At 44.4% G+C, this 18,746-nt stretch overlaps 1 protein-coding gene across 1 annotated transcript in view; it reads right to left on the reverse strand.

The window, feature by feature from the left end:
* LOC115375370 (PEX5-related protein) overlaps positions 1 to 18,027 on the reverse strand; it is a 32,709-nt gene extending 14,682 nt beyond the window's left edge. Inside the window, 8 exon segments of the mRNA XM_074933737.1 lie at positions 2,534 to 2,653; positions 9,062 to 9,160; positions 10,013 to 10,094; positions 11,120 to 11,243; positions 14,036 to 14,275; positions 15,510 to 15,540; positions 15,542 to 15,625; positions 17,956 to 18,027. Of these exon segments, the coding sequence (XP_074789838.1) occupies positions 2,534 to 2,653; positions 9,062 to 9,160; positions 10,013 to 10,094; positions 11,120 to 11,243; positions 14,036 to 14,275; positions 15,510 to 15,540; positions 15,542 to 15,625; positions 17,956 to 18,027 (852 nt within the window).
* Between the last annotated feature and the right edge of the window lie 719 nt (positions 18,028 to 18,746).

The raw sequence follows: 18,746 nt of genomic DNA on the forward strand, positions 1-18,746 counted from the left end.
GTCTATCTGTCTGTCTGTCTGTCTGTCTGTCTGTCTGTCTTCCAGGTTTGTGAATCCTTTAGTATTTTCTGTATTTCCACTTGAGATGTGATCAGATTTGTAAACAAAGACCTAAAACTAGATGAAGGGAACCGGATTAAACAGATGAGGCAGAAACACTGAACTGAGGAAACAATCCAGTCTTACATGTCTGAGGCAGAGACGTGTACACCTGGACTGCTGAGGTCTCCTGAGCCTCCAAACCTCCAGAGCCTCCAAACCTCCAGAACCTCTGAGCCTCCTGAGCCTCCAAACCTCCAGAGCCTCCTGAGCCTCCAAACCTCCAGAACCTCTGAGCCTCCTGAGCCTCCAAACCTCCTGAGCCTCCAGAACCTCTGAGCCTCCAAACCTCCTGAGCATCTAAACCTCCAGAGCATCTAAACCTCCAGAGCCTCCAGAGCCTCCAAACCTCCAGAGCCTCTGAGCCTCCTGAGCATCTAAACCTCCAGAGCTTCCAGAGCCTCTGAGCCTCCTGAGCATCTAAACCTCCAGAGCCTCCAGAGCCTTCAAACCTCCAGAGCCTCCAAACCTCCAGAGCCTCCAAACCTCCTGAGCATCTAAACCTCCAGAGCCTCTGAGCCTCCTGAGCATCTAAACCTCCAGAGCCTCCAGAGCCTTCAAACCTCCTGAGCATCTAAACCTCCAGAGCCTCCAAACCTCCTGAGCATCTAAACCTCCAGAGCCTCTGAGCCTCCAAACCTCCTGAGTCTCCAAACCTCCTGAGCCTCCAGAGCCTCCAAACCTCCTGAGCATCTAAACCTCCAGAGCCTCCAAACCTCCAGAGCCTCAAACCTCCTGAGCCTCCAAACCTCCAGAGCCTCCTGAGCCTCCAGAGCCTCCTGAGCCTCAAAACCTCCAGAGCCTCCAAACCTCCTGAGCCTCCAAACCTCCAGAGCCTCCAAACCTCCAGAGCCTCTGAGCCTGATTTCACCCTGCCATGTGTCTCCCAGTCGCCTGGAGTCGTCCTTTAATTTTTCAGCATCAGACATATCAGCTCAGAGGGAAACACTGAATACTTGGAATCCTTTTTGGCATCAGCATGATCAAATTTAAAGATACCGAATGTCACAAAATATTCTCGTCATGTTAAATATGAGAAGCTGCAGTCAGAGCCTGTATGAACTCTAGCAGCAGCTGTCGGAAAGCAAAGTCTACGAGGGGCAACGAGGACTGATGAAATATGTACAGAGTTTGAAGGTAAGGTGGATCAGAGGAGCAGAATGTGAGAGGCCTGCTGCAGTGTCACACACATCTTTAATCATCTGGATGGATTCTGTGTGCAGCGACAGGTCAAAGGTCACCTGCGGCGCTCTGTGATGTAACGGCGGCAGTGAATCCATAAACGCACCACCCTTCACCGGATGAGGGATTACTGCCGGGATTAGCGGCAGTTTAATGTTACGTGCTGCGTTTGGGATGCTGATGTGGGGCCAGGAGATTTGTTTTAGGGATTAATGCGGAGAAAAACCTATTTCTGCACGAGTCGGACAACACAGAGATATGATTAATGACACCTCTGCAGGTTCAACGCGCCTGCAGCTGCAGAGCTTCAGCAACACGCCGCCGCCGACACGGGTCAGAAACACTTCACTGACCGCCGAGAGGAAAACGGCTTGGCTGCAGTCGCTCAAACTCTCAAAACAATTCAAATATACAGGGTGACCCAAAAAAACGGGAACTTTTTAACGATCCAATAAAACCAAGAGTGATGGAAGAAAAATATTTTATTCATAGTAATTGAAACCTTAAAACATGCCATTTAAGAAACAATGATGGAATTTTCATTTTTTAAAAATTACGTCCTGTAGATGGCGTCCTCCTGTACGAATGCATTCTTGAAATCTGCTGTTGAGATTCCTCATTGACCGCTGCAACATCTCAGCTGGGATACTGTGAATTTCATCCTGAATTCTCTGTTTTAATGGATTGTTAAAAAGTTCCCGTTTTTTTGGGTCACCCTGTATAAAAATATCTGCTAAAGAAATTTGTAGAAAAAAATGTGCATTATGTATAAATGTTTTCTTCATGTTTTTCAACTCAGGTTCACACAGATACATGTCATATACACAGACAGACAGGCAGACAGACAGACAGACAGACAGGCAGACAGACAGACAGACAGATGTCCATGCTAAGTTCTTAGCAACAACAAGCTGGTTTCAGCTCAAACTGGCCCGTGACCCTCAAACTGCACAGAAAAATAACGGCTGTAAAATGGTTCTTTAAAAGGCAGTGCGGCTCCATGAAGAACCATCAAATATTAACCAACAACTTTATTTTGTGGAACTTTGAAAAAAAAAAAAAAAAAAAGGAAAAGTCGTCACTGAACCAATTGCCGGCACAACAACTTGAATCTTGAATTTTTATGTTTATTAAATTTATTAATTTAATTCTAGAGTTCTTTGAAGAACCACTCCACCACCTCAAAGAACCTGACGGGTCACCTTTGGACTTGTTGAGGAACCATTAAAGAACCCGGTCCCGGGACGCCTACCTTCTCCATGGGCGACACGGTGGGGGGGATCGGCCCGTCGGCCTCCGACTCGTCCAGCCAGTTCCTGCGGGCGAGCTCCTCCCACTCGGCCTGCATCTTGTCCCAGAACTCGGTGTCGGACTGCGGGAGAACACAGCGGGAGAACGTTACGGGACGGTTCTGCCGCCTCTGGAACCCACGGCCGAGACTCAGAGGAGACGCTTTTATTCTGAAAGCCTCTGGACAGAAAACCCTGGAAATCTGAGCCGCAGCCTCATTTCAGGTTTGTAGTTTAGTTTTTCTGTCTTAGTTTTTGAATGATTGTGCTTCTTTATGTTTTTTGCCTTTTACCATCTTGGCACCATGTTGGAAATAAGTGCTGTGAGTTTGACAGTTTAGTGTCCAACTGTCCATGAACACTACTGACTGAAACAAAACTAAATAAAATAAAATAAAATAAAATAAAATAAAATAAAATAAATCAGCACTTTGGCTTATGAAGATTCAGCTTTTTGTTGTTGTTGGAAAGTGCAGATTCTCATCTAAAAAACAAACAAACAAACAAAAACATTACAAAATTAAACTAACCAACCTTTTCTTTGACTTTTTCTTACTTTTTTGTTACTTTTGTTCATTTTTTATTTAAAGGGTCAGGATTTTTATTATAACGTAATATTTTTTTTTAATTAAACTCCACACTTAAAAAAGCGTCTTCACCAGCCAAAGCAGCGTGTCTTTTGCATATAAGAGAAATGAAGGGAGTTTCGTTCGGAGGGTTAAATTAAGTTGTTTTTTTTTTTTTTTTGTTTGTTTTTTTTTACAAAATAAAAATATATAATATCTGCCTGCAAAACAGCAGGAAGAGGTATAATTATTTCCCCTTCTATAAATGTTCCTTCATACACCAAACAAACAGTTATACATTTATACAATAAGTACATCATTATTTTGCAATGGAGGCAGCCAACTTTCACCTGTTAGCGCCACCTAGTGTTTCTCCAGTGGAGCATAAATATCTGACCAGCGAGTGCAGCTGCTGCTCTTAGGGAGTTTTTTTATTATTAAACATTTCTTCCACCATCACGTTGCAGGTCGCCGAACACCTTCTCTGGGTTTTTTTTTTGGTTAAGTTTGTCCTTTCTCCTGGACGTGAATGTTTCCTGCTGCTCTGTCCATCAGCTGTGCTGAGAGGCCGCTGACCTCTGACCTCCATGTTATTGATTCTGTTTGATTTAGGAAGTGAGGCTGCAACAAACAATGAGGGTCATCTCTATGTGTGTGTGTGTGTGTGTGTGTGTGTGTGTGTGTGTGTGTGTGTGTGTGTGTCTTGCTTTTCCCAGCCCTCTTCATCTTTATTTCACGGCTCGTCTTCGCCGGCAGCGCCGCACGGTGACGCGGCCGGTGGTCACGTTCCTGCGTTTCCGAGCCTCATCCTGAACACCAAGAACCCCCCCCTCCCACACACACACACACACACACACACACACGCCGCCACGCCGTTTTCTCCGGTCGATGCATCGAACGCAGCGCAGAAAATCCATGCGGCTGTTTGGTCTGCTGGGACGGCCTGACCCCGCAGGTAAACAAGCAGCCTGTCAGGAGGAATCAGCCTCCAGCCGAGACACGAGCTCACAGACCCTCAGCTCACTCAGCCGCCCGCTCAACAAACAACACAATAAAAAACATTTTTTAAATCGGAATAGAAACAGCTGGAGCTCCCAGCTGTGCTGAGTGTGTCCAGCAGCTCCACAGGTCATAACACTGGAATTACATTTATATATACTTTTATATACATTTATATATTTATGGGGCTGAGCCACATGGAAATTATGATATACATATTCTAATCTACAGATATTTTTCATTATAGTCCATGCAAAGCCTCAAAGGTGAAAGGTCTGTAGATGTTTTATAGATATATTTTAGTATGTTTTATTTTTTATTGCTCTTACAGGACATGCAAAGGTTTCTTCTGATATTCTTTGTATTGATCCACTTTATTTAATTGTGTTATTTGTGGCGTTTTATTTCTCTAAAGATGCATATTTGTCTCCTCTGGTGGAGTTCTGCTGTTACCTGGACCACCTGCTGCTGGAACATGACAAGTTACCAATTTGGGATCAATAAAGTACATCTATCTCTCTATCTATCTCTCTATCTATCTATCTATCTATCTATCTATCTATCTATCTACTGCATGTCCAGTGCAAAAACTACCATCACAGTTTTATCACTGAACTCCATTTGGTCCTTAAAATGTGAAAAACTAGATACTAAACTTAAGTATGGTGATTTTTTAATGATTTCAATCAATTTAAAGTAAAGATATTGTATTGTATGAAACTAGACGAGCTGAGGAATCTCTTGCATGCGGTGCCGGGCCATCTGCAGGGCGGCCAGCTTCCCAAATCTGTGGAACTGAACTTCACCAAACTTAGAGCCACGATCTGTGAACCTGAGGAGCAGCCTGGAGCCGTGTGAGCGGCTGTTTGGATCCAACGGGCTGCTGCTCCGTTACGTCAGGAAAAGATCCATGAAGTGAAAATACGACAAGTCTTGAGCAAAAACTGCAGTTTCAGCATCTGGATCGCATACTCTCCATCACTTCCTGTTCACCTGCCAGAGAGGCCGAGATTTTTTTTTACCTGTGAACTTTGATGGAAAGGACATTTGAGTTTAATTTTAAACTGAATTAAGTGGGAAGATGATCTAGTAGTTTTAATAAATCTGTTTATTGGAGTCCTTTGTTAATTTAAATGAGTTTTTTGGACTGAACATCTAATTTAGTATTTTATCCGCTGACAGTAAGAAACAGCAGCGTCCTGAGTGTTTTTGTGAAAAGCGCTGACTGTTACTGGACTTCACTGGGAGCCGCAGCATCGGCAGCCAAACTCAGTGAAAAATGTAAAATGTGAGCGGAGATGAGCAGCGGCTCATTTCTCGGGAGCAGGAAGAAGGTCACGGCTTTCTAATCAGCCGCTCATCAATCAGAGGAGAGGCTCTGATTGGTTTAAGTGATGTGAGCTGGAAGGGATTGGAGGGACCAGAATAGCTCTCAGACCTGCGGCTCATCGAGCGCGACGCAGATTAAACGGTTTCTGAGGCCGAGCGCCGCACTTTTAATCACACGAGCTGCAGTTTTTAGTGACACAGAAATCTCCCAAAATCACCTCCGCCGCACGTCATCCGCCTTTCTAAAAAATTAAAAATCAACATTTTCATGTGTTTCCTGAGCTCCTGTCTGCCAGACATGAGCAGCAGCTCAGATCTGCTCACCTGGACTCTCTGATGTTACCTGCTCACCTGTCCTGGCTTCTTCTGCTGTTGGACTGAAAATAAACTGTATTCATGTAAAACCTCCAAGAACACGTGTTTCCACCTGCAGGGGGCGCCGTACAGGCTGACCCGGGCTGAAGACAGCCAGATGAACAGAAACTCCACATTTCTCTGAGCTCAGATGAAGGAAATGTGGAACCATTTAGGAAGCAGATGATTGGTTCTCCTGTGGTTCTGCCAGCTGGGGTCCTTGAAGCGTTTCCAGAAGGTTCTCAGCAAAACAGGGAACAAACATGAATATTTAGTATTATTTTTTTCAATTATTTATTTATTTTATAATATTTCTGGTAATTTTTTGTTAATCTTATTTGTAATTTCATTTGCTGCTGTAATTGTGTTAAAACGTTGTTGCTGACCACGCCCGTCTCTTCATGACCTTCATGACCCAGGGGGCCGTCCTCTGATGGCTGCTTCACGCTGGAGGACGCGTCCGGTCACCGAGCTCAGACCGGCTCTGACTGGTTTCTCCGACGTGATGCTGAGTCGGCTGGACTCCACAGGCAGCGGGGTCACGACCTTCATCACGACATCGAGTTATATCGACTCTACAACCATATGATATCAGCTGATATGAAAAAGTCTGAAGGGTACGATTTCAATTTGATTCAATCAGACGATACCATGTCCTCATTAACACATTTAGTTACTGAACCAACAACTACAAGATGATTTCATGAGTTTCCTGTGAGGCCTCGTGTCTTTGCAGATAAAGTGTGATCTGTCAGAGCTGAGCTGAGCTTCTAAAGCCGGCGGGAGCCGGCTTTATTTTATTGTTTACAGAAAGTGAGCTAAATCAAGGAGCTGATCTCCTGTTTTGGACTAACACCCTGTTAGTCTCATATGTAATGTTTAGGTCTTAATGGGTTAAAAATAAATAAATATAAAAATGAGCCAGTCTTTTGAACGGCTCTTTGAAAGGAACGGATCCTCAAGATCCGGCTCCCTTCAAAGATCCATAAATCCCATCTCTAGTGTGTTCTGCCAGCCGACCAGCTTTTCTCCTGAAGCCAAAGGATTTCCACACGGCTGATGTATTTCCTCCTCCTGGTCCTTATCAGCTAGCAGCTTGTGCCGCGGTTCCAGGTGTGCTCAGGTGGAGACGGCGACATAAGCATGCAGTGAGAACTTCAAAATAAGAGCGGCTTGATCTGAAAGATGACTGAATGATGATTGAAGGTTGCACTTTGCATCGATCTATTGCATCATGAACGTTCAATCGATGGACCGGCTCAGGTCGGTGGATCGGCTCGGGTCGGTGGACGGTTCCAGGCCTGACGGGCGACACCGACATGCAGCCGATAAATCTACTGTCCCGTCAATGTCGACCAAATCCAGAGTGGGCAAGGTGGACCAGGCAAAGTGCTGCTGAGTGTGTATTTTATTTGTTTGGTTTGTTGTTATGTGTGTGTGTGTGTGTGTGTGTCCTCTGCCCCCTGTATGAGCTGAACACTTCCTCTCTGGCCTCATATCAGGTTCTTCTGTGCGCTCCTCTTCCTCGTCCTTCTATCTTTAGTCGCGCTCGTGTCATCTGTTATTTATGCTCTGCCTTGTTGTTCTCCGCTCGGCTGTTGTCGTCTCCTTCCTCCCGTCCACGTCAGCCTTCCCTTTCTTTATTTAAATTTGATGCTTTGCTGCTTTTTTTTTTCCTAGGACAAGATATTTTTAAATTCCCAGGAGTACCACTTGCGTAATCTGTAATTTTTTTTATCAGGTCTTTATATAAAACACGGCGCTGCGCCTGTCCTCCCTCAGCAGTTTGGGATCACAGCTGCACATTTCTCTTTACTCGTTCCTTCTGTCTGCTGCTGTATTTTTTATTTTTTTTATTTTTAATCTCATCCTTTATTTTTCTTTTTTTGTTCCACCGGCCGCTCCTGGACTCCAGCAGCTGCGATTACGTTCAGGTTTTCAAACTCTGAGTGAACTCTGGAGACGTCTGCAGCGTCCAGATGTGACCAGCTGCCTCTCATCTGCTAATCCAGGGGTGTTCAAAGTGGGGTCCAGGGCCCCCCGGGGGTCCTGAAGGTCCTCCAGGGGGGCCTCAGCAAAACAAAGAAGAGTTCAAATGCTTGTGAAAGTATTCTTGAAGGTTTTCTTGTCATATTTCTTGTCATTTTTTTTTTTTTTTAAATATCTCTGTTAATTTTCTGGCCATTTTCTTGACATTGTTTTTATTATTATTATTGTTATTATTTAAACATTTCTGTTAATTTTCTGGCCATTTTCTTGACATTGTTTTTTTTTTTTTTTTTTTTAATATCTCTGTTAATTTTCTGGTCATTTTCTTGACATTGTTTTTTTTATTATTTATTTATTAATTATTATTATTATTATTATTATTATTATTATTATTTTAAATATCTCTGTTAATTTTCTGGCCATTTTCTTGACATTCCTGTGTTTTATTATTTTTTAACTAATGTTGTGGTTTGCCTTTTTTTTTTTTTTTTTTTTAAGATTAAAGACTTTTTGGCATGTCTACATTATTTGACAGTGACAGTAGAAAGGGCCTGGGCTCGGATTCGAACCCGGGACGGCCTCATGGGACGGGGTCAACCCGAACCCACACAGCCAGTTCCCTCCGTCTGAACATGCCGGTGGATTATTTCCCTGCTGCTGCTCTGACATGTTTCAGGACGGTTATCATCCATCAGTGTTTCTGTCTTCATCTGATGAAGCCTGCAGATGAATCTTGTCCTTCAGCGTAGCGTTACTTTAGCAGCTGGGCTAACCGGCAGCGAGGAGGCAGCACACCTGGAGCCTCGGACCGAGAGGAACTATTTTTGCAAGTTAATTTCTCTTAAATTTGTGACTCTATAATCTCATAATATAATTTTTTTTTTTAGGACTTTAATCTGGGACAGTGTGCTTTCTTCCTCTCAGAGTTTTACAGACTGACAGGTTTAGTGATCGTAAGGCGTCGCTCCCCTCCTCAGCCTTCACCTGCGTCCTTTCTTCATCATCACCATCCTCACCACGATCTCTGATGATGTCAGCGGTGACATCACACAGCAGGAAGTGAGGTGGAGGCGGGCTCGATGATCACATGACGCTGAGCCTGCTGGCACCGATCACGCTGACACGCAGGTCTGCGCTCAGGCTCCATTAACACACGGCTGGAAACCAAATACCTGTGTGTGTGTGTGTGTGTGTGTGTGTGTATGTGTGTGAGTGTGTGTGTGTGTGTGTGTGTGTGTGTGTGTGTGTGTGTACCTCGACGGCAGCCTTCGCCCTGACAAACTCCTCCTCCAGCGACTGGTTCCTGCACAGCAGAGAGCGAGTTCGCCTGCGCTGTCTGGACGCCCCGCAGTCCTGCACACACACACACACACACACACACACACACACACACATACACACACACACACACACACACACACACACACACACACACTGACAAGGTCAGCCCTCAGAGGTCAGCTAAACTTCTGGAAATGTCAAAGTCGTTTTTAAAGAGACACCAAAGTGACCTGTGACCTGCATCGCCCCCTGCAGGCCGACAGGAGGACAACAACAACAACAACACGCAGTAACAGCAGCACTCAGGTACTGCAGTACAGCATCCTGGGGTAGTACAGTTTAATAGTTATTAGTACTGCAGTATCAGCAGCAGTACAGCAGTGGTACTTCAGTTTGAGCAGCAGTACTGCAGTATTTAGCAGCAGTACTGCAGTATGTGTGGCAGTATGAGCAGCAGTACTGCAGTATGAGCAGCAGTACTGCAGTATGTGTGGCAGTATGAGCAGCAGTACTGCAGTATGAGCAGCAGTACTGCAGTATTTAGCAGCAGTACTGCAGTATGTGTGGCAGTATGAGCAGCAGTACTGCAGTATGAGCAGCAGTACTGCAGTATTTAGCAGCAGTACTGCAGTATGTGTGGCAGTATGAGCAGCAGTACTGCAGTATGAGCAGCAGTACTGCAGTATGTGTGGCAGTATGAGCAGCAGTACTGCAGTATTTAGCAGCAGTACTGCAGTATGTGTGGCAGTATGAGCAGCAGTACTGCAGTATGAGCAGCAGTACTGCAGTATGTGTGGCAGTATGAGCAGCAGTACTGCAGTATTTAGCAGCAGTACTGCAGTATGTGTGGCAGTATGAGCAGCAGTACTGCAGTATGAGCAGCAGTACTGCAGTATGAGCAGCAGTACTGCAGTATGTGTGTACCTGTGTGGATATGAAGTCCAGCTCGTCGAAGCTGTGCACGTCGAACAGGTTCTTGGACGGGTCAGTCTTAAACTCAGCAGACCTGAGCAGGAAACAAACAACAACAACAACAACACACCTGTTTGTTTGTTCAGACATGATACACACACACACACACGCACGCACACACACACACGCACGCACACACACACACACACACACACACACACACACACACACACACACAAAACAAAAACAACAACAACAACAAATACGCTAACAAATGTTAGCCTGCTAGCCCACTAGCCACTAAAAACAGCTGTTTAGGCTGTGAGAAGCTCAGAGTTAGGCTAACGAAATGCTAGCTAATGTTAGCTAGCTAGTATGAGCGAATGTATGCTAACATTAGCTAATGTTAGCTAGTTAACATTAGCTACTTACCGGTAAATAAATAAACTTGGAGCTGACGCACCGCCACCAGAGGGCGCTCACCTTCACAATGTAATACAACCTGCTGTGCAAACTGCTGGCCTATGAGGTCGCCGCCTCACCTGGCTCAGCCTGTCTGATCTAGTTTCGTCCGGTTGAGTCTGTCTGAGGCCAGTTGAGTCTAGTTTAGTCCGGTTGAGTCTGGTTTACTCTGGTTGAGTCTGGTTGAGTCTGGTTGAGTCCGGTTGAGTCTGGTTGAGTCCGGTTTAGTCTGGTTGAGTCCGGTTGAGTCTGGTTGAGTCTGGTTTAGTCCAGTTGAGTCTGGTTGAGTCTGGTTGAGTCCGGTTTACTCTGGTTGAGTCTGGTTGAGTCTGGTTGAGTCCGGTTTAGTCTGGTTGAGTCTGGTTGAGTCTGGTTGAGTCTGGTTGAGTCCGGTTTAGTCTGGTTGAGTCCGGTTTAGTCTGGTTGAGTCCAGTTGAGTCTGGTTGAGTCTGGTTTAGTCCGTTTGAGTCTGGTTGAGTCCGGTTGAGTCTGGTTTAGTCCAGTTTAGTCTGGTTGAGTCTGGTTTAGTCCGTTTGAGTCTGGTTGAGTCCAGTTGAGTCTGGTTGAGTCTGGTTTAGTCTGGTTGAGTCTGGTTTAGTCTGGTTGAGTCCGGTTTAGTCTGGTTGAGTCTGGTTTAGTCTGGTTCATGGTGTTTACCAGAGCAGCTCGCTGGAGGAGTGGTGGGAGGTGCATCTCTTCTCGTATCTCCTCCTCCTGCCTCCGTCCAGCAGGCCGTCCAGGTTCACCTCCTCCCACTTGTCCAGAGGAGACGACAGGCTGACTGCAGGAGGACAGGGAGGCGTGTGACGACACAGACATGACACATACATGACACATACATGACACATACATGACACATACATGACACATACATGACACATACATGACACATACATGACACATGACACATACATGACACATACATGACACACGACACATACATGACACACGACACATACATGACACATACATGACAACGTAAACATGAACACACTGAGCAGAGCCTGAACCTGAACAGATTTCCTGCTGAACACAAGAGGAGGAGGAACCACAGGCCCAAAGGAACTACGGCATCATGACATGACACAAACTACTGAGAGTGTTCAGGTGATTCACAGCTTAACACACAGGACAGACTCACACTGATGTTACCTGTCAGCTGTGAGGCAGCGTCACGTTCAGATAAACCAAGATCATTCATTTATAAACTGATCAATCATTTATGAACTGATCAGCTCAGAGCTCAGATCTGAAGCAGCTGCTCTTGATTTAGTCCTGACATGAACACACACCTCTGCTCTGGCTCGGACGTTTTGCTTCGTTTAAAGATAAACTTTGGATTTTCTGATTTATTATTTATTTATTTTCTTAGACGAGACTCCAGAGGTTCGAGCAGAGTTCCTCACAGAGCCGTGATGCCACGATGCTCCTGAACACGTGAGGTGAGGAGTCCTCATTACAGAGAGAGCTCAGATTAAACTCAACCTCCACTCGTTTAGTCACGGCCGGCTGAACCAATCGCTTTCAGCTAAATGAGCCAAGCAACAGGGGACACAAAACACAACTAAACAATACAACAACAACAACAACAACAACAACAACAAAAAACAAAAACGGGGTGTCTGTTGTGCTGAAGCGAGAGCTGAGAGCTAAACTGCAGCAAAGCGGCCAGCACTGCCGTAAAGACGGTCTGGATCTGATGAGGGTTTTCAAACTTTGTCCTGTTGTGGACGCCCGAGCCGCCCTCCAGCTGCAGACAGATGTGTCCATCACAAGGGTCATTCCATGTCAGATCATCAGAATTTTCAAACATTTGTCAAATGTCACATGTGACAAATCTCACATCTGATAAAGCTATACCTGAAATTAACAAATTCCTAATTTCAGCTTTTTTTGACCAAAACTGAATTTGTGATGAATTTTTAAAGTGAGGCACTGCCATGTGAGTTTGGTCAGTTTTCAGCGAACTTCAGTTGACGACTTGCATTTTGGCACAACTTCAGTGTGCTGTAACTTTATTAATTTTCATCCTAGAGTAATGAAACTTCATATACACTACTCACAAAAAGTTAGGGATATTCGGCTTTTGGGTGAAATTTCAGGATGAACCTAAAATGCATTATAACCTTTACAGGTGAACTTAATGTGACCTTCTGTAAACTTTTGAATGCACATGTCCAACTGTTCAGTGTTTCAGTACTTTTTGCACAAGTTGCTGTTCTCTAACAAGGAGTTTAACGGCAAAATTCACATCAGGTGTTTGATGCTCCAGCTCATCGAGGTCGTATCATTAGGGAACGGCTGCTGGAGACTGGGGTACCTCAGATGGAGTGGCCTGCACTTTCTCAGACCTGAATCCCATAGAAAACCTATGGGATCAGCTGAGTGGCCGTGTAGAGGCTCGGAGCTCTGTACCCCAGAACCTCAATGTCCTGAGGGCCGCCCTTCAAGAAGAGTGGGATGCCATGCCTCAGCAGACAATAAGTCGACTTGTGAACAGCAGGAGACGTCGTGGTCAAGCTGTAATTGATGCTCAAGGGCACATGACAAGTTATTGACACTGACATTTTTTGTTGTGGTATATCCACCACTGTTGTTGGCTTTTGTTTCAAGAAATTGTTTGAGATGAGGAAATCACCAGTGTATGCTTCTAGTTAAATGCCCTACTTTCATGATATAATATCACTGTAGCGTGAACATTTTCCATTTTCCATAAATTTCACCCAAAAGCCAAATATCCCTAACTTTGTGTGAGTAGTGTATTTACTAAATGAAAGGTGCTAAATCAGATTTTGTTGTTGCTTTCTGTCCCAAATATAAACTTTTGGAGCTACTGAGGACCAAACTTTGAATTTTTTTCACGCTGTGCCTTATTGGGACCACTCCCTCAGAACCAAAGATATGTCACCAGGTTAGATCTAGCATATTTAAATTATTTTTTCCACCCCTAAAACTAAAATAATTAGAAAGAATGTCTGGATTAAGAACCCATTCCAGTTCCTGCCCTGCTAAAGTTGATAATGCCATAATGTGGTAAACAGGAGGTCTAGGTATCTCCAGAGGCACACGTTGGATTTATTTCAAATTTTCAGTGGATATTCTACTGTTGTATGTGCAGCAAACAACCAAATATTGTGAATTTTACAGCACTTTGAATATATATCGAAAATCTATGTAGTGACACCCATTTGATGATCTGACATGGAATGACCCACAGGAAATGTGATCCAGCATCACTCATCTGACCTTTAACTATCGCACTTTGATAATTATGATGATAATTAACTATAATCAGGTGGAGATCAACACACAAAAGGTTTCTGCACATTTTTCCAAGTTTTCTGATATTTTCAAATATTTTTCTCTCTCTCCCTCTGTTTTCTTTTCTAAGCTACCTCACCGGCTTTTTCCTAATTTCTTGCAGATTTTCGGGTCATTTCTTCCCAAGCTGTCTTGTGGTTCATGTTTCAGAGAAGGACTGTGCTGCGCTGCGTTCAGACGCCCTCAGACACAGGACACCTGACGCTGACGCAGGCTCCTCAGGTTCATTAAAACTGCAGCTGGTTCTGCTACCTGAGTCCAGCGAGATCCTCTCGGGCGTGCGGGGGCTGGCGGGGAGCCGCTCCACCTCCACCTGGATGAGCTCGCTGTCCTCGGGCCTCCTGCGGCGGGGGCTCCTGCTGCTGGCCTTCCTCCTCAGCGGGCTCCTCCTGCGCTCCTTGCTGCTGCCGCTGCTGCCGCTGCTGCTGCTGCTGCTGCCGTTGCTGTCGGCCGGCTCGCTCAGGTCCACCAGGTCCAGCGCCGTGGACAGAACTGCAGGACGGGACGGGACGGGGCGGGACGGGACGGGACGGGACGGGACGGGACGGGACGGGACGGGGCGGGGCGGGACAACAGCTCACCTTCACACCTCAAACCTCGAGGGGGACAAAACACCTGCCTGTGCCATCAGATAATGCCACTAGTTTCAGGAGTTTTATTATTTTATGAAGTATAAATCGTCACGGTTCACAGGTTTTTGGTTTCCTCGCCTGCCCTGTGTCATCTCTCCTCGTGCCGCCTGTCGCCCTGCAGTCCTGATTGGTATAAAGTCCCCATGAAATGACCTCACATGACCTCTGCTTCCTGAAGCAGTGACATCATCATCCTGCACCAGTGGCTATAAATTAAAATTTCAACCAATAAAACCTTCACAAATCTTTAAACATCCTCTCTCATCCACCTTGTCCTTTCAAAATAAAAGTGTTTCTCTCCCAAATTGAGATCCTGTTGGTCTGCACCTGTGAGTGATGCTTCCCTGCACCACGTCCTGTGTGTGTGTGTGTGTGTGTGTGTGTGTGTGTGATGTGCAGATCCATCAGGGAGGAGAGGAGAGGTGATGATGAACGGCGTAGAGCGATGGAGGAGAGGAGCAGGGAGGACGGAGGGGAAAAGAGGAGGATGAAGGAGGACAGAGGAGGAGCCTTTCAGACCTCAGCACGTTCACTCTGGGATTCAAGGCGAAAACAAGGCGATTAGCCACTTAGCAAACAAAAAAAACAAAAAAAACAAAAAAAAAACAACAGAAGATTAAAAAATGGCAAGAAAGTTAAGAAAAATTTACCAGAAAATTGGCAAAAAATAAAAATAAAAAATGACAAGAAAACTGTATTTATAGTTATGAAAATGATATATTTAAAGGTCACAAAAGTGATGCTGGACTGACGTCAGAAAAGCTTTTAACTCTTTGAAAACTGAGCAAAACGTACAGAACAAATTAGGAAAAAAAATACCAATAAAATTCTGGAAAATTCCTAAATAGTCTCCACCTCCACCACCCCCACCCCCCACCCCCCAAAAAAATCCAAAATAAAAAGAAATAACGTGAACTTTTAAAAGGCTGAAATAAAACCTTCAAAATTAAAGCGTGGACTCCTGGGTTTCAAACAGAGGATTTAAAAAAGACTGGAGGAGAGAAGAGGGAGGAGGAGGTGTGGAGTGAAGGAGGAAGAGGAGGAGTAGATGGAGGTGGAGGAGGAGGAGGTGGTGTTAATGAGCAGGGGGTTACCTGCGGTGTTGGAGGTGAGCGGCCGGGCGGGGGGGGGCGTCGCTGCGGCTCTCACACAGGAAGTCGTCGATGGAGGGGCTCAGCAGGGGGCGACTCTCCTGCTGCTCCCCCACCAGCTGCAACACACACACACACACACACACACACACACACACACACACCGTGTTGATGTCAGAGGAAACACACGGAGAGATGGCAGCAAAATAAAAGTCATGCTGTAATGAGAAAAATAATCCTGTCTGAAAACAAGGGTGCGATGAAACGTGGTGGAATGTCCCTTTAAATGACTCAGAAAAACAGAATCATAAGGACTAATGTTGGAGCAGTTCACTCTCTACTGCAGGAAAATAAATAAAAAATAAAATAAAAATTACAGCCTCGTAGTCTCAGCAGATGAGGGCCGACTTTTCTGTTTGGAATTATTATTTTTATTTTTATTTTTATTCACTACGACTACGACGACTGTTATTATTATTATTATTATTATTACTATTATTATTATTATCTTTTTTTGTGGTGTGTTTTTTATGGTTACTATATATATATATATTTTTTTTTTTTTTTTTTTTGATAATTTGAATTTTTTTTTAATCGTCTCACTCTGCCTGCAAAGCCTCCACAGCCATTTTTCTGTCTTATCTTTTTCCTTCTTTTTGTTGGTTCTTTTTTTTTTTTTTTTTTTTGTGGTGTAGTTTATATTCACTGTGTGAGTGACTTTTTGTTGTTGTTTTTTTGAGTCCTTCTGTCCGCTCTTAGCCTCAGTTTGGTTTGTCGCCTGTTTCTGTCCAATCAGAGACGAGCTGCCGTGGCGTCCGGATCAGTTCAGTTTGATGGCGGCGGCGGCGAACGCAAAACGTTTTGGTTTGAGCCCTCAGCCACGCCCCCTGCCTACAGCCGCCATTTTGCACCGACATTCAGAAACCAGCCTCCACGGACCAGAATGCACCGCTGCAGCCTCATAGACCAGAATGCACCGCTGTTTTAGTTGCGTCCAGCCGCCTGAATTTCAACACGGTGGAACTATTTTCTGCCGCAGCGCGACCTCCGGATCACCCTGGAGGCTGAATACGGGACCTGTGAGTGTGTGTGTGTGTGCGTGTGTGTGTGTGTGTGTGCGTGTGTGTGTGTGTGTGTAGTCTGTATGTAGTTTTCAGCTTCAGAACGATCGACTCCGATCACTGTCACTTTAACACCGACGCCGTGAAAGGCATTCTGGGAAATGTAGGAAGTCATGAACCGCAGCAGCAGATCAGCTGTTCATCTCTAAATAACAAACAACAAACAACAAATAACAAACAACCTGCTGCTGAGCCGCTCCATCAGGCCTGATGACGGCTTAACCTCTGACTGCCGACACACACACACACACACACACACACACACACTGTGCCTAATCCTAATCCCTGAGCGTGTCCGTCCACATGTCATGTGAATATTCCTGCAGTTAATCTGTGAAACAGCAGAACAACAGAGAAACATCTCCGCCCCCGGAGAGCGGCGTCCTCTGAGCTCTGCACCGAGACCAGCTGAACAAAATGAATTTAAATAAAGACAAAGTAAAATACATACATTATAAAATAAATTCAAATTATAATTAAAAACAACAAAAAAAACAGCCAATCATAAGACAAAATATCAAAATTAGGAATATATACCATTTAATTAAATATGGATCTCAAAATAATAAGAAAATAATAAAAAATATAAAAAATATAATAAACAAATAAAGTAACAAATTAACAGTGAACCTTATGACACGCTGAGAACACACTTCACATACTCTGCATACACACACACACACACACACACACACACACACACACTTTCAGAGGACTGTTTTATCCTCTCACGTTGTACCAAGAAATCTGACGTCAAGTCAGTTTTAAAAATGTTTGATGAAGATATTCATCACTTTGTGTGTGTGTGTGTGTGTGTGTGTGTGTGTGTGTGTGTGTCTTTTAATTTGAGTCTGGGGTGTCAGAGGCGCTCTGCTGGTTCAGCGCGTAGAATGAACAATAACAGACATGGTAAATAAAAATAACAATAATAATAACAACAGACATGACCAAAACTATAACTGACATAAAAAACAATGAAGACATGATAAAAAAAAAAAGAAAACATGAAAAGCCTGATGCTGTGAGGAGCAGCACACACACATCTGACTGGTTCTCTGTTTTTTTACTGAAAAGAAAAGAAAAAGAAAAAGAACAAAATGATTTTACTGGTTTAACACTGAACACTGTTCCTCCAGTGAAAATATTCTAATGGTTTTGATGTGAAGCAGCTGTTTCCCTGCTGGTTGCAGGTTCGACTCTGAAACCATCCAATAAGAGCAAATCAACTCACAGATTAAATTAAAAAAAAAAAAAAAAAAAAAAAGGAAACGCTGTGCAGTGCTACATAGCAAACAAACCAGGAAGTGCCGCCCACTTCCTGTGCCAACCTTGGTTGTCACGGTGACGAGGGGGTTTCCTTCTGAGGACGCCTTTTTGGCAGGAAGCTCCTTCAGCACCATGGCAACGACCCTCTGCCCTCTCCCCTACAACAGGACATCACAGGGGTTCAGTCAGTGAGGCGTTCGCTGCCCAGGACAGGCTCAGAAATCAGAGCATCTCAGAGTCACAACCCCCCCACCACCAACCCCCGTCTGTAACCATGGCAACTCATGACAACATGGCAGTGAACATGGCCGCTGTTTTGAGTTTGAAACTGAAACGACTCGTGAAGGAATCGTCTCACGAGTCAAAGCCACAGAGCACGACGGCGTCTCCGAGAGAAACACTCACAATCTACCAGATTAACGTCGTAAATTTAGGAGAAAAAACTCCCGGCTGCAGATTCTACTCTGAACAAGGAGATCCGGCTGATTTGAAATCCTGAACCAGCAGGGTTTCCTTCTGACTGGATCCCACACTTTTTTTCTTGTAAATTTGTGAGTTTTAATCTCAGAATTTTTGATGTTTTTATCCTTATAAATGTATGAGTTTTTTCTCATGAATTTACGACTTTAATCCCAGAATTTTTTCGGGCAAATTTGTGATTTTACAATCTCAGATTTTTTCAATTTTTTTTTTAAATTCATAAATTTGTGATTTTTTTTTCTTGAGTTTTTCTGCTTCTGCTTCTGGTTAGCATCAGTTTTGGGGGTTACTTTGATTATCATGCATGCGTTAGCATGATTTTATTTGTAAGACTAGTTTTATTAACTAGCATTACCAGTAATATTCTGAGACA

This window comes from Myripristis murdjan, chromosome 17, assembly GCF_902150065.1.
Source record: "Myripristis murdjan chromosome 17, fMyrMur1.1, whole genome shotgun sequence".
Lineage (NCBI taxonomy): Eukaryota > Metazoa > Chordata > Actinopteri > Holocentriformes > Holocentridae > Myripristis > Myripristis murdjan.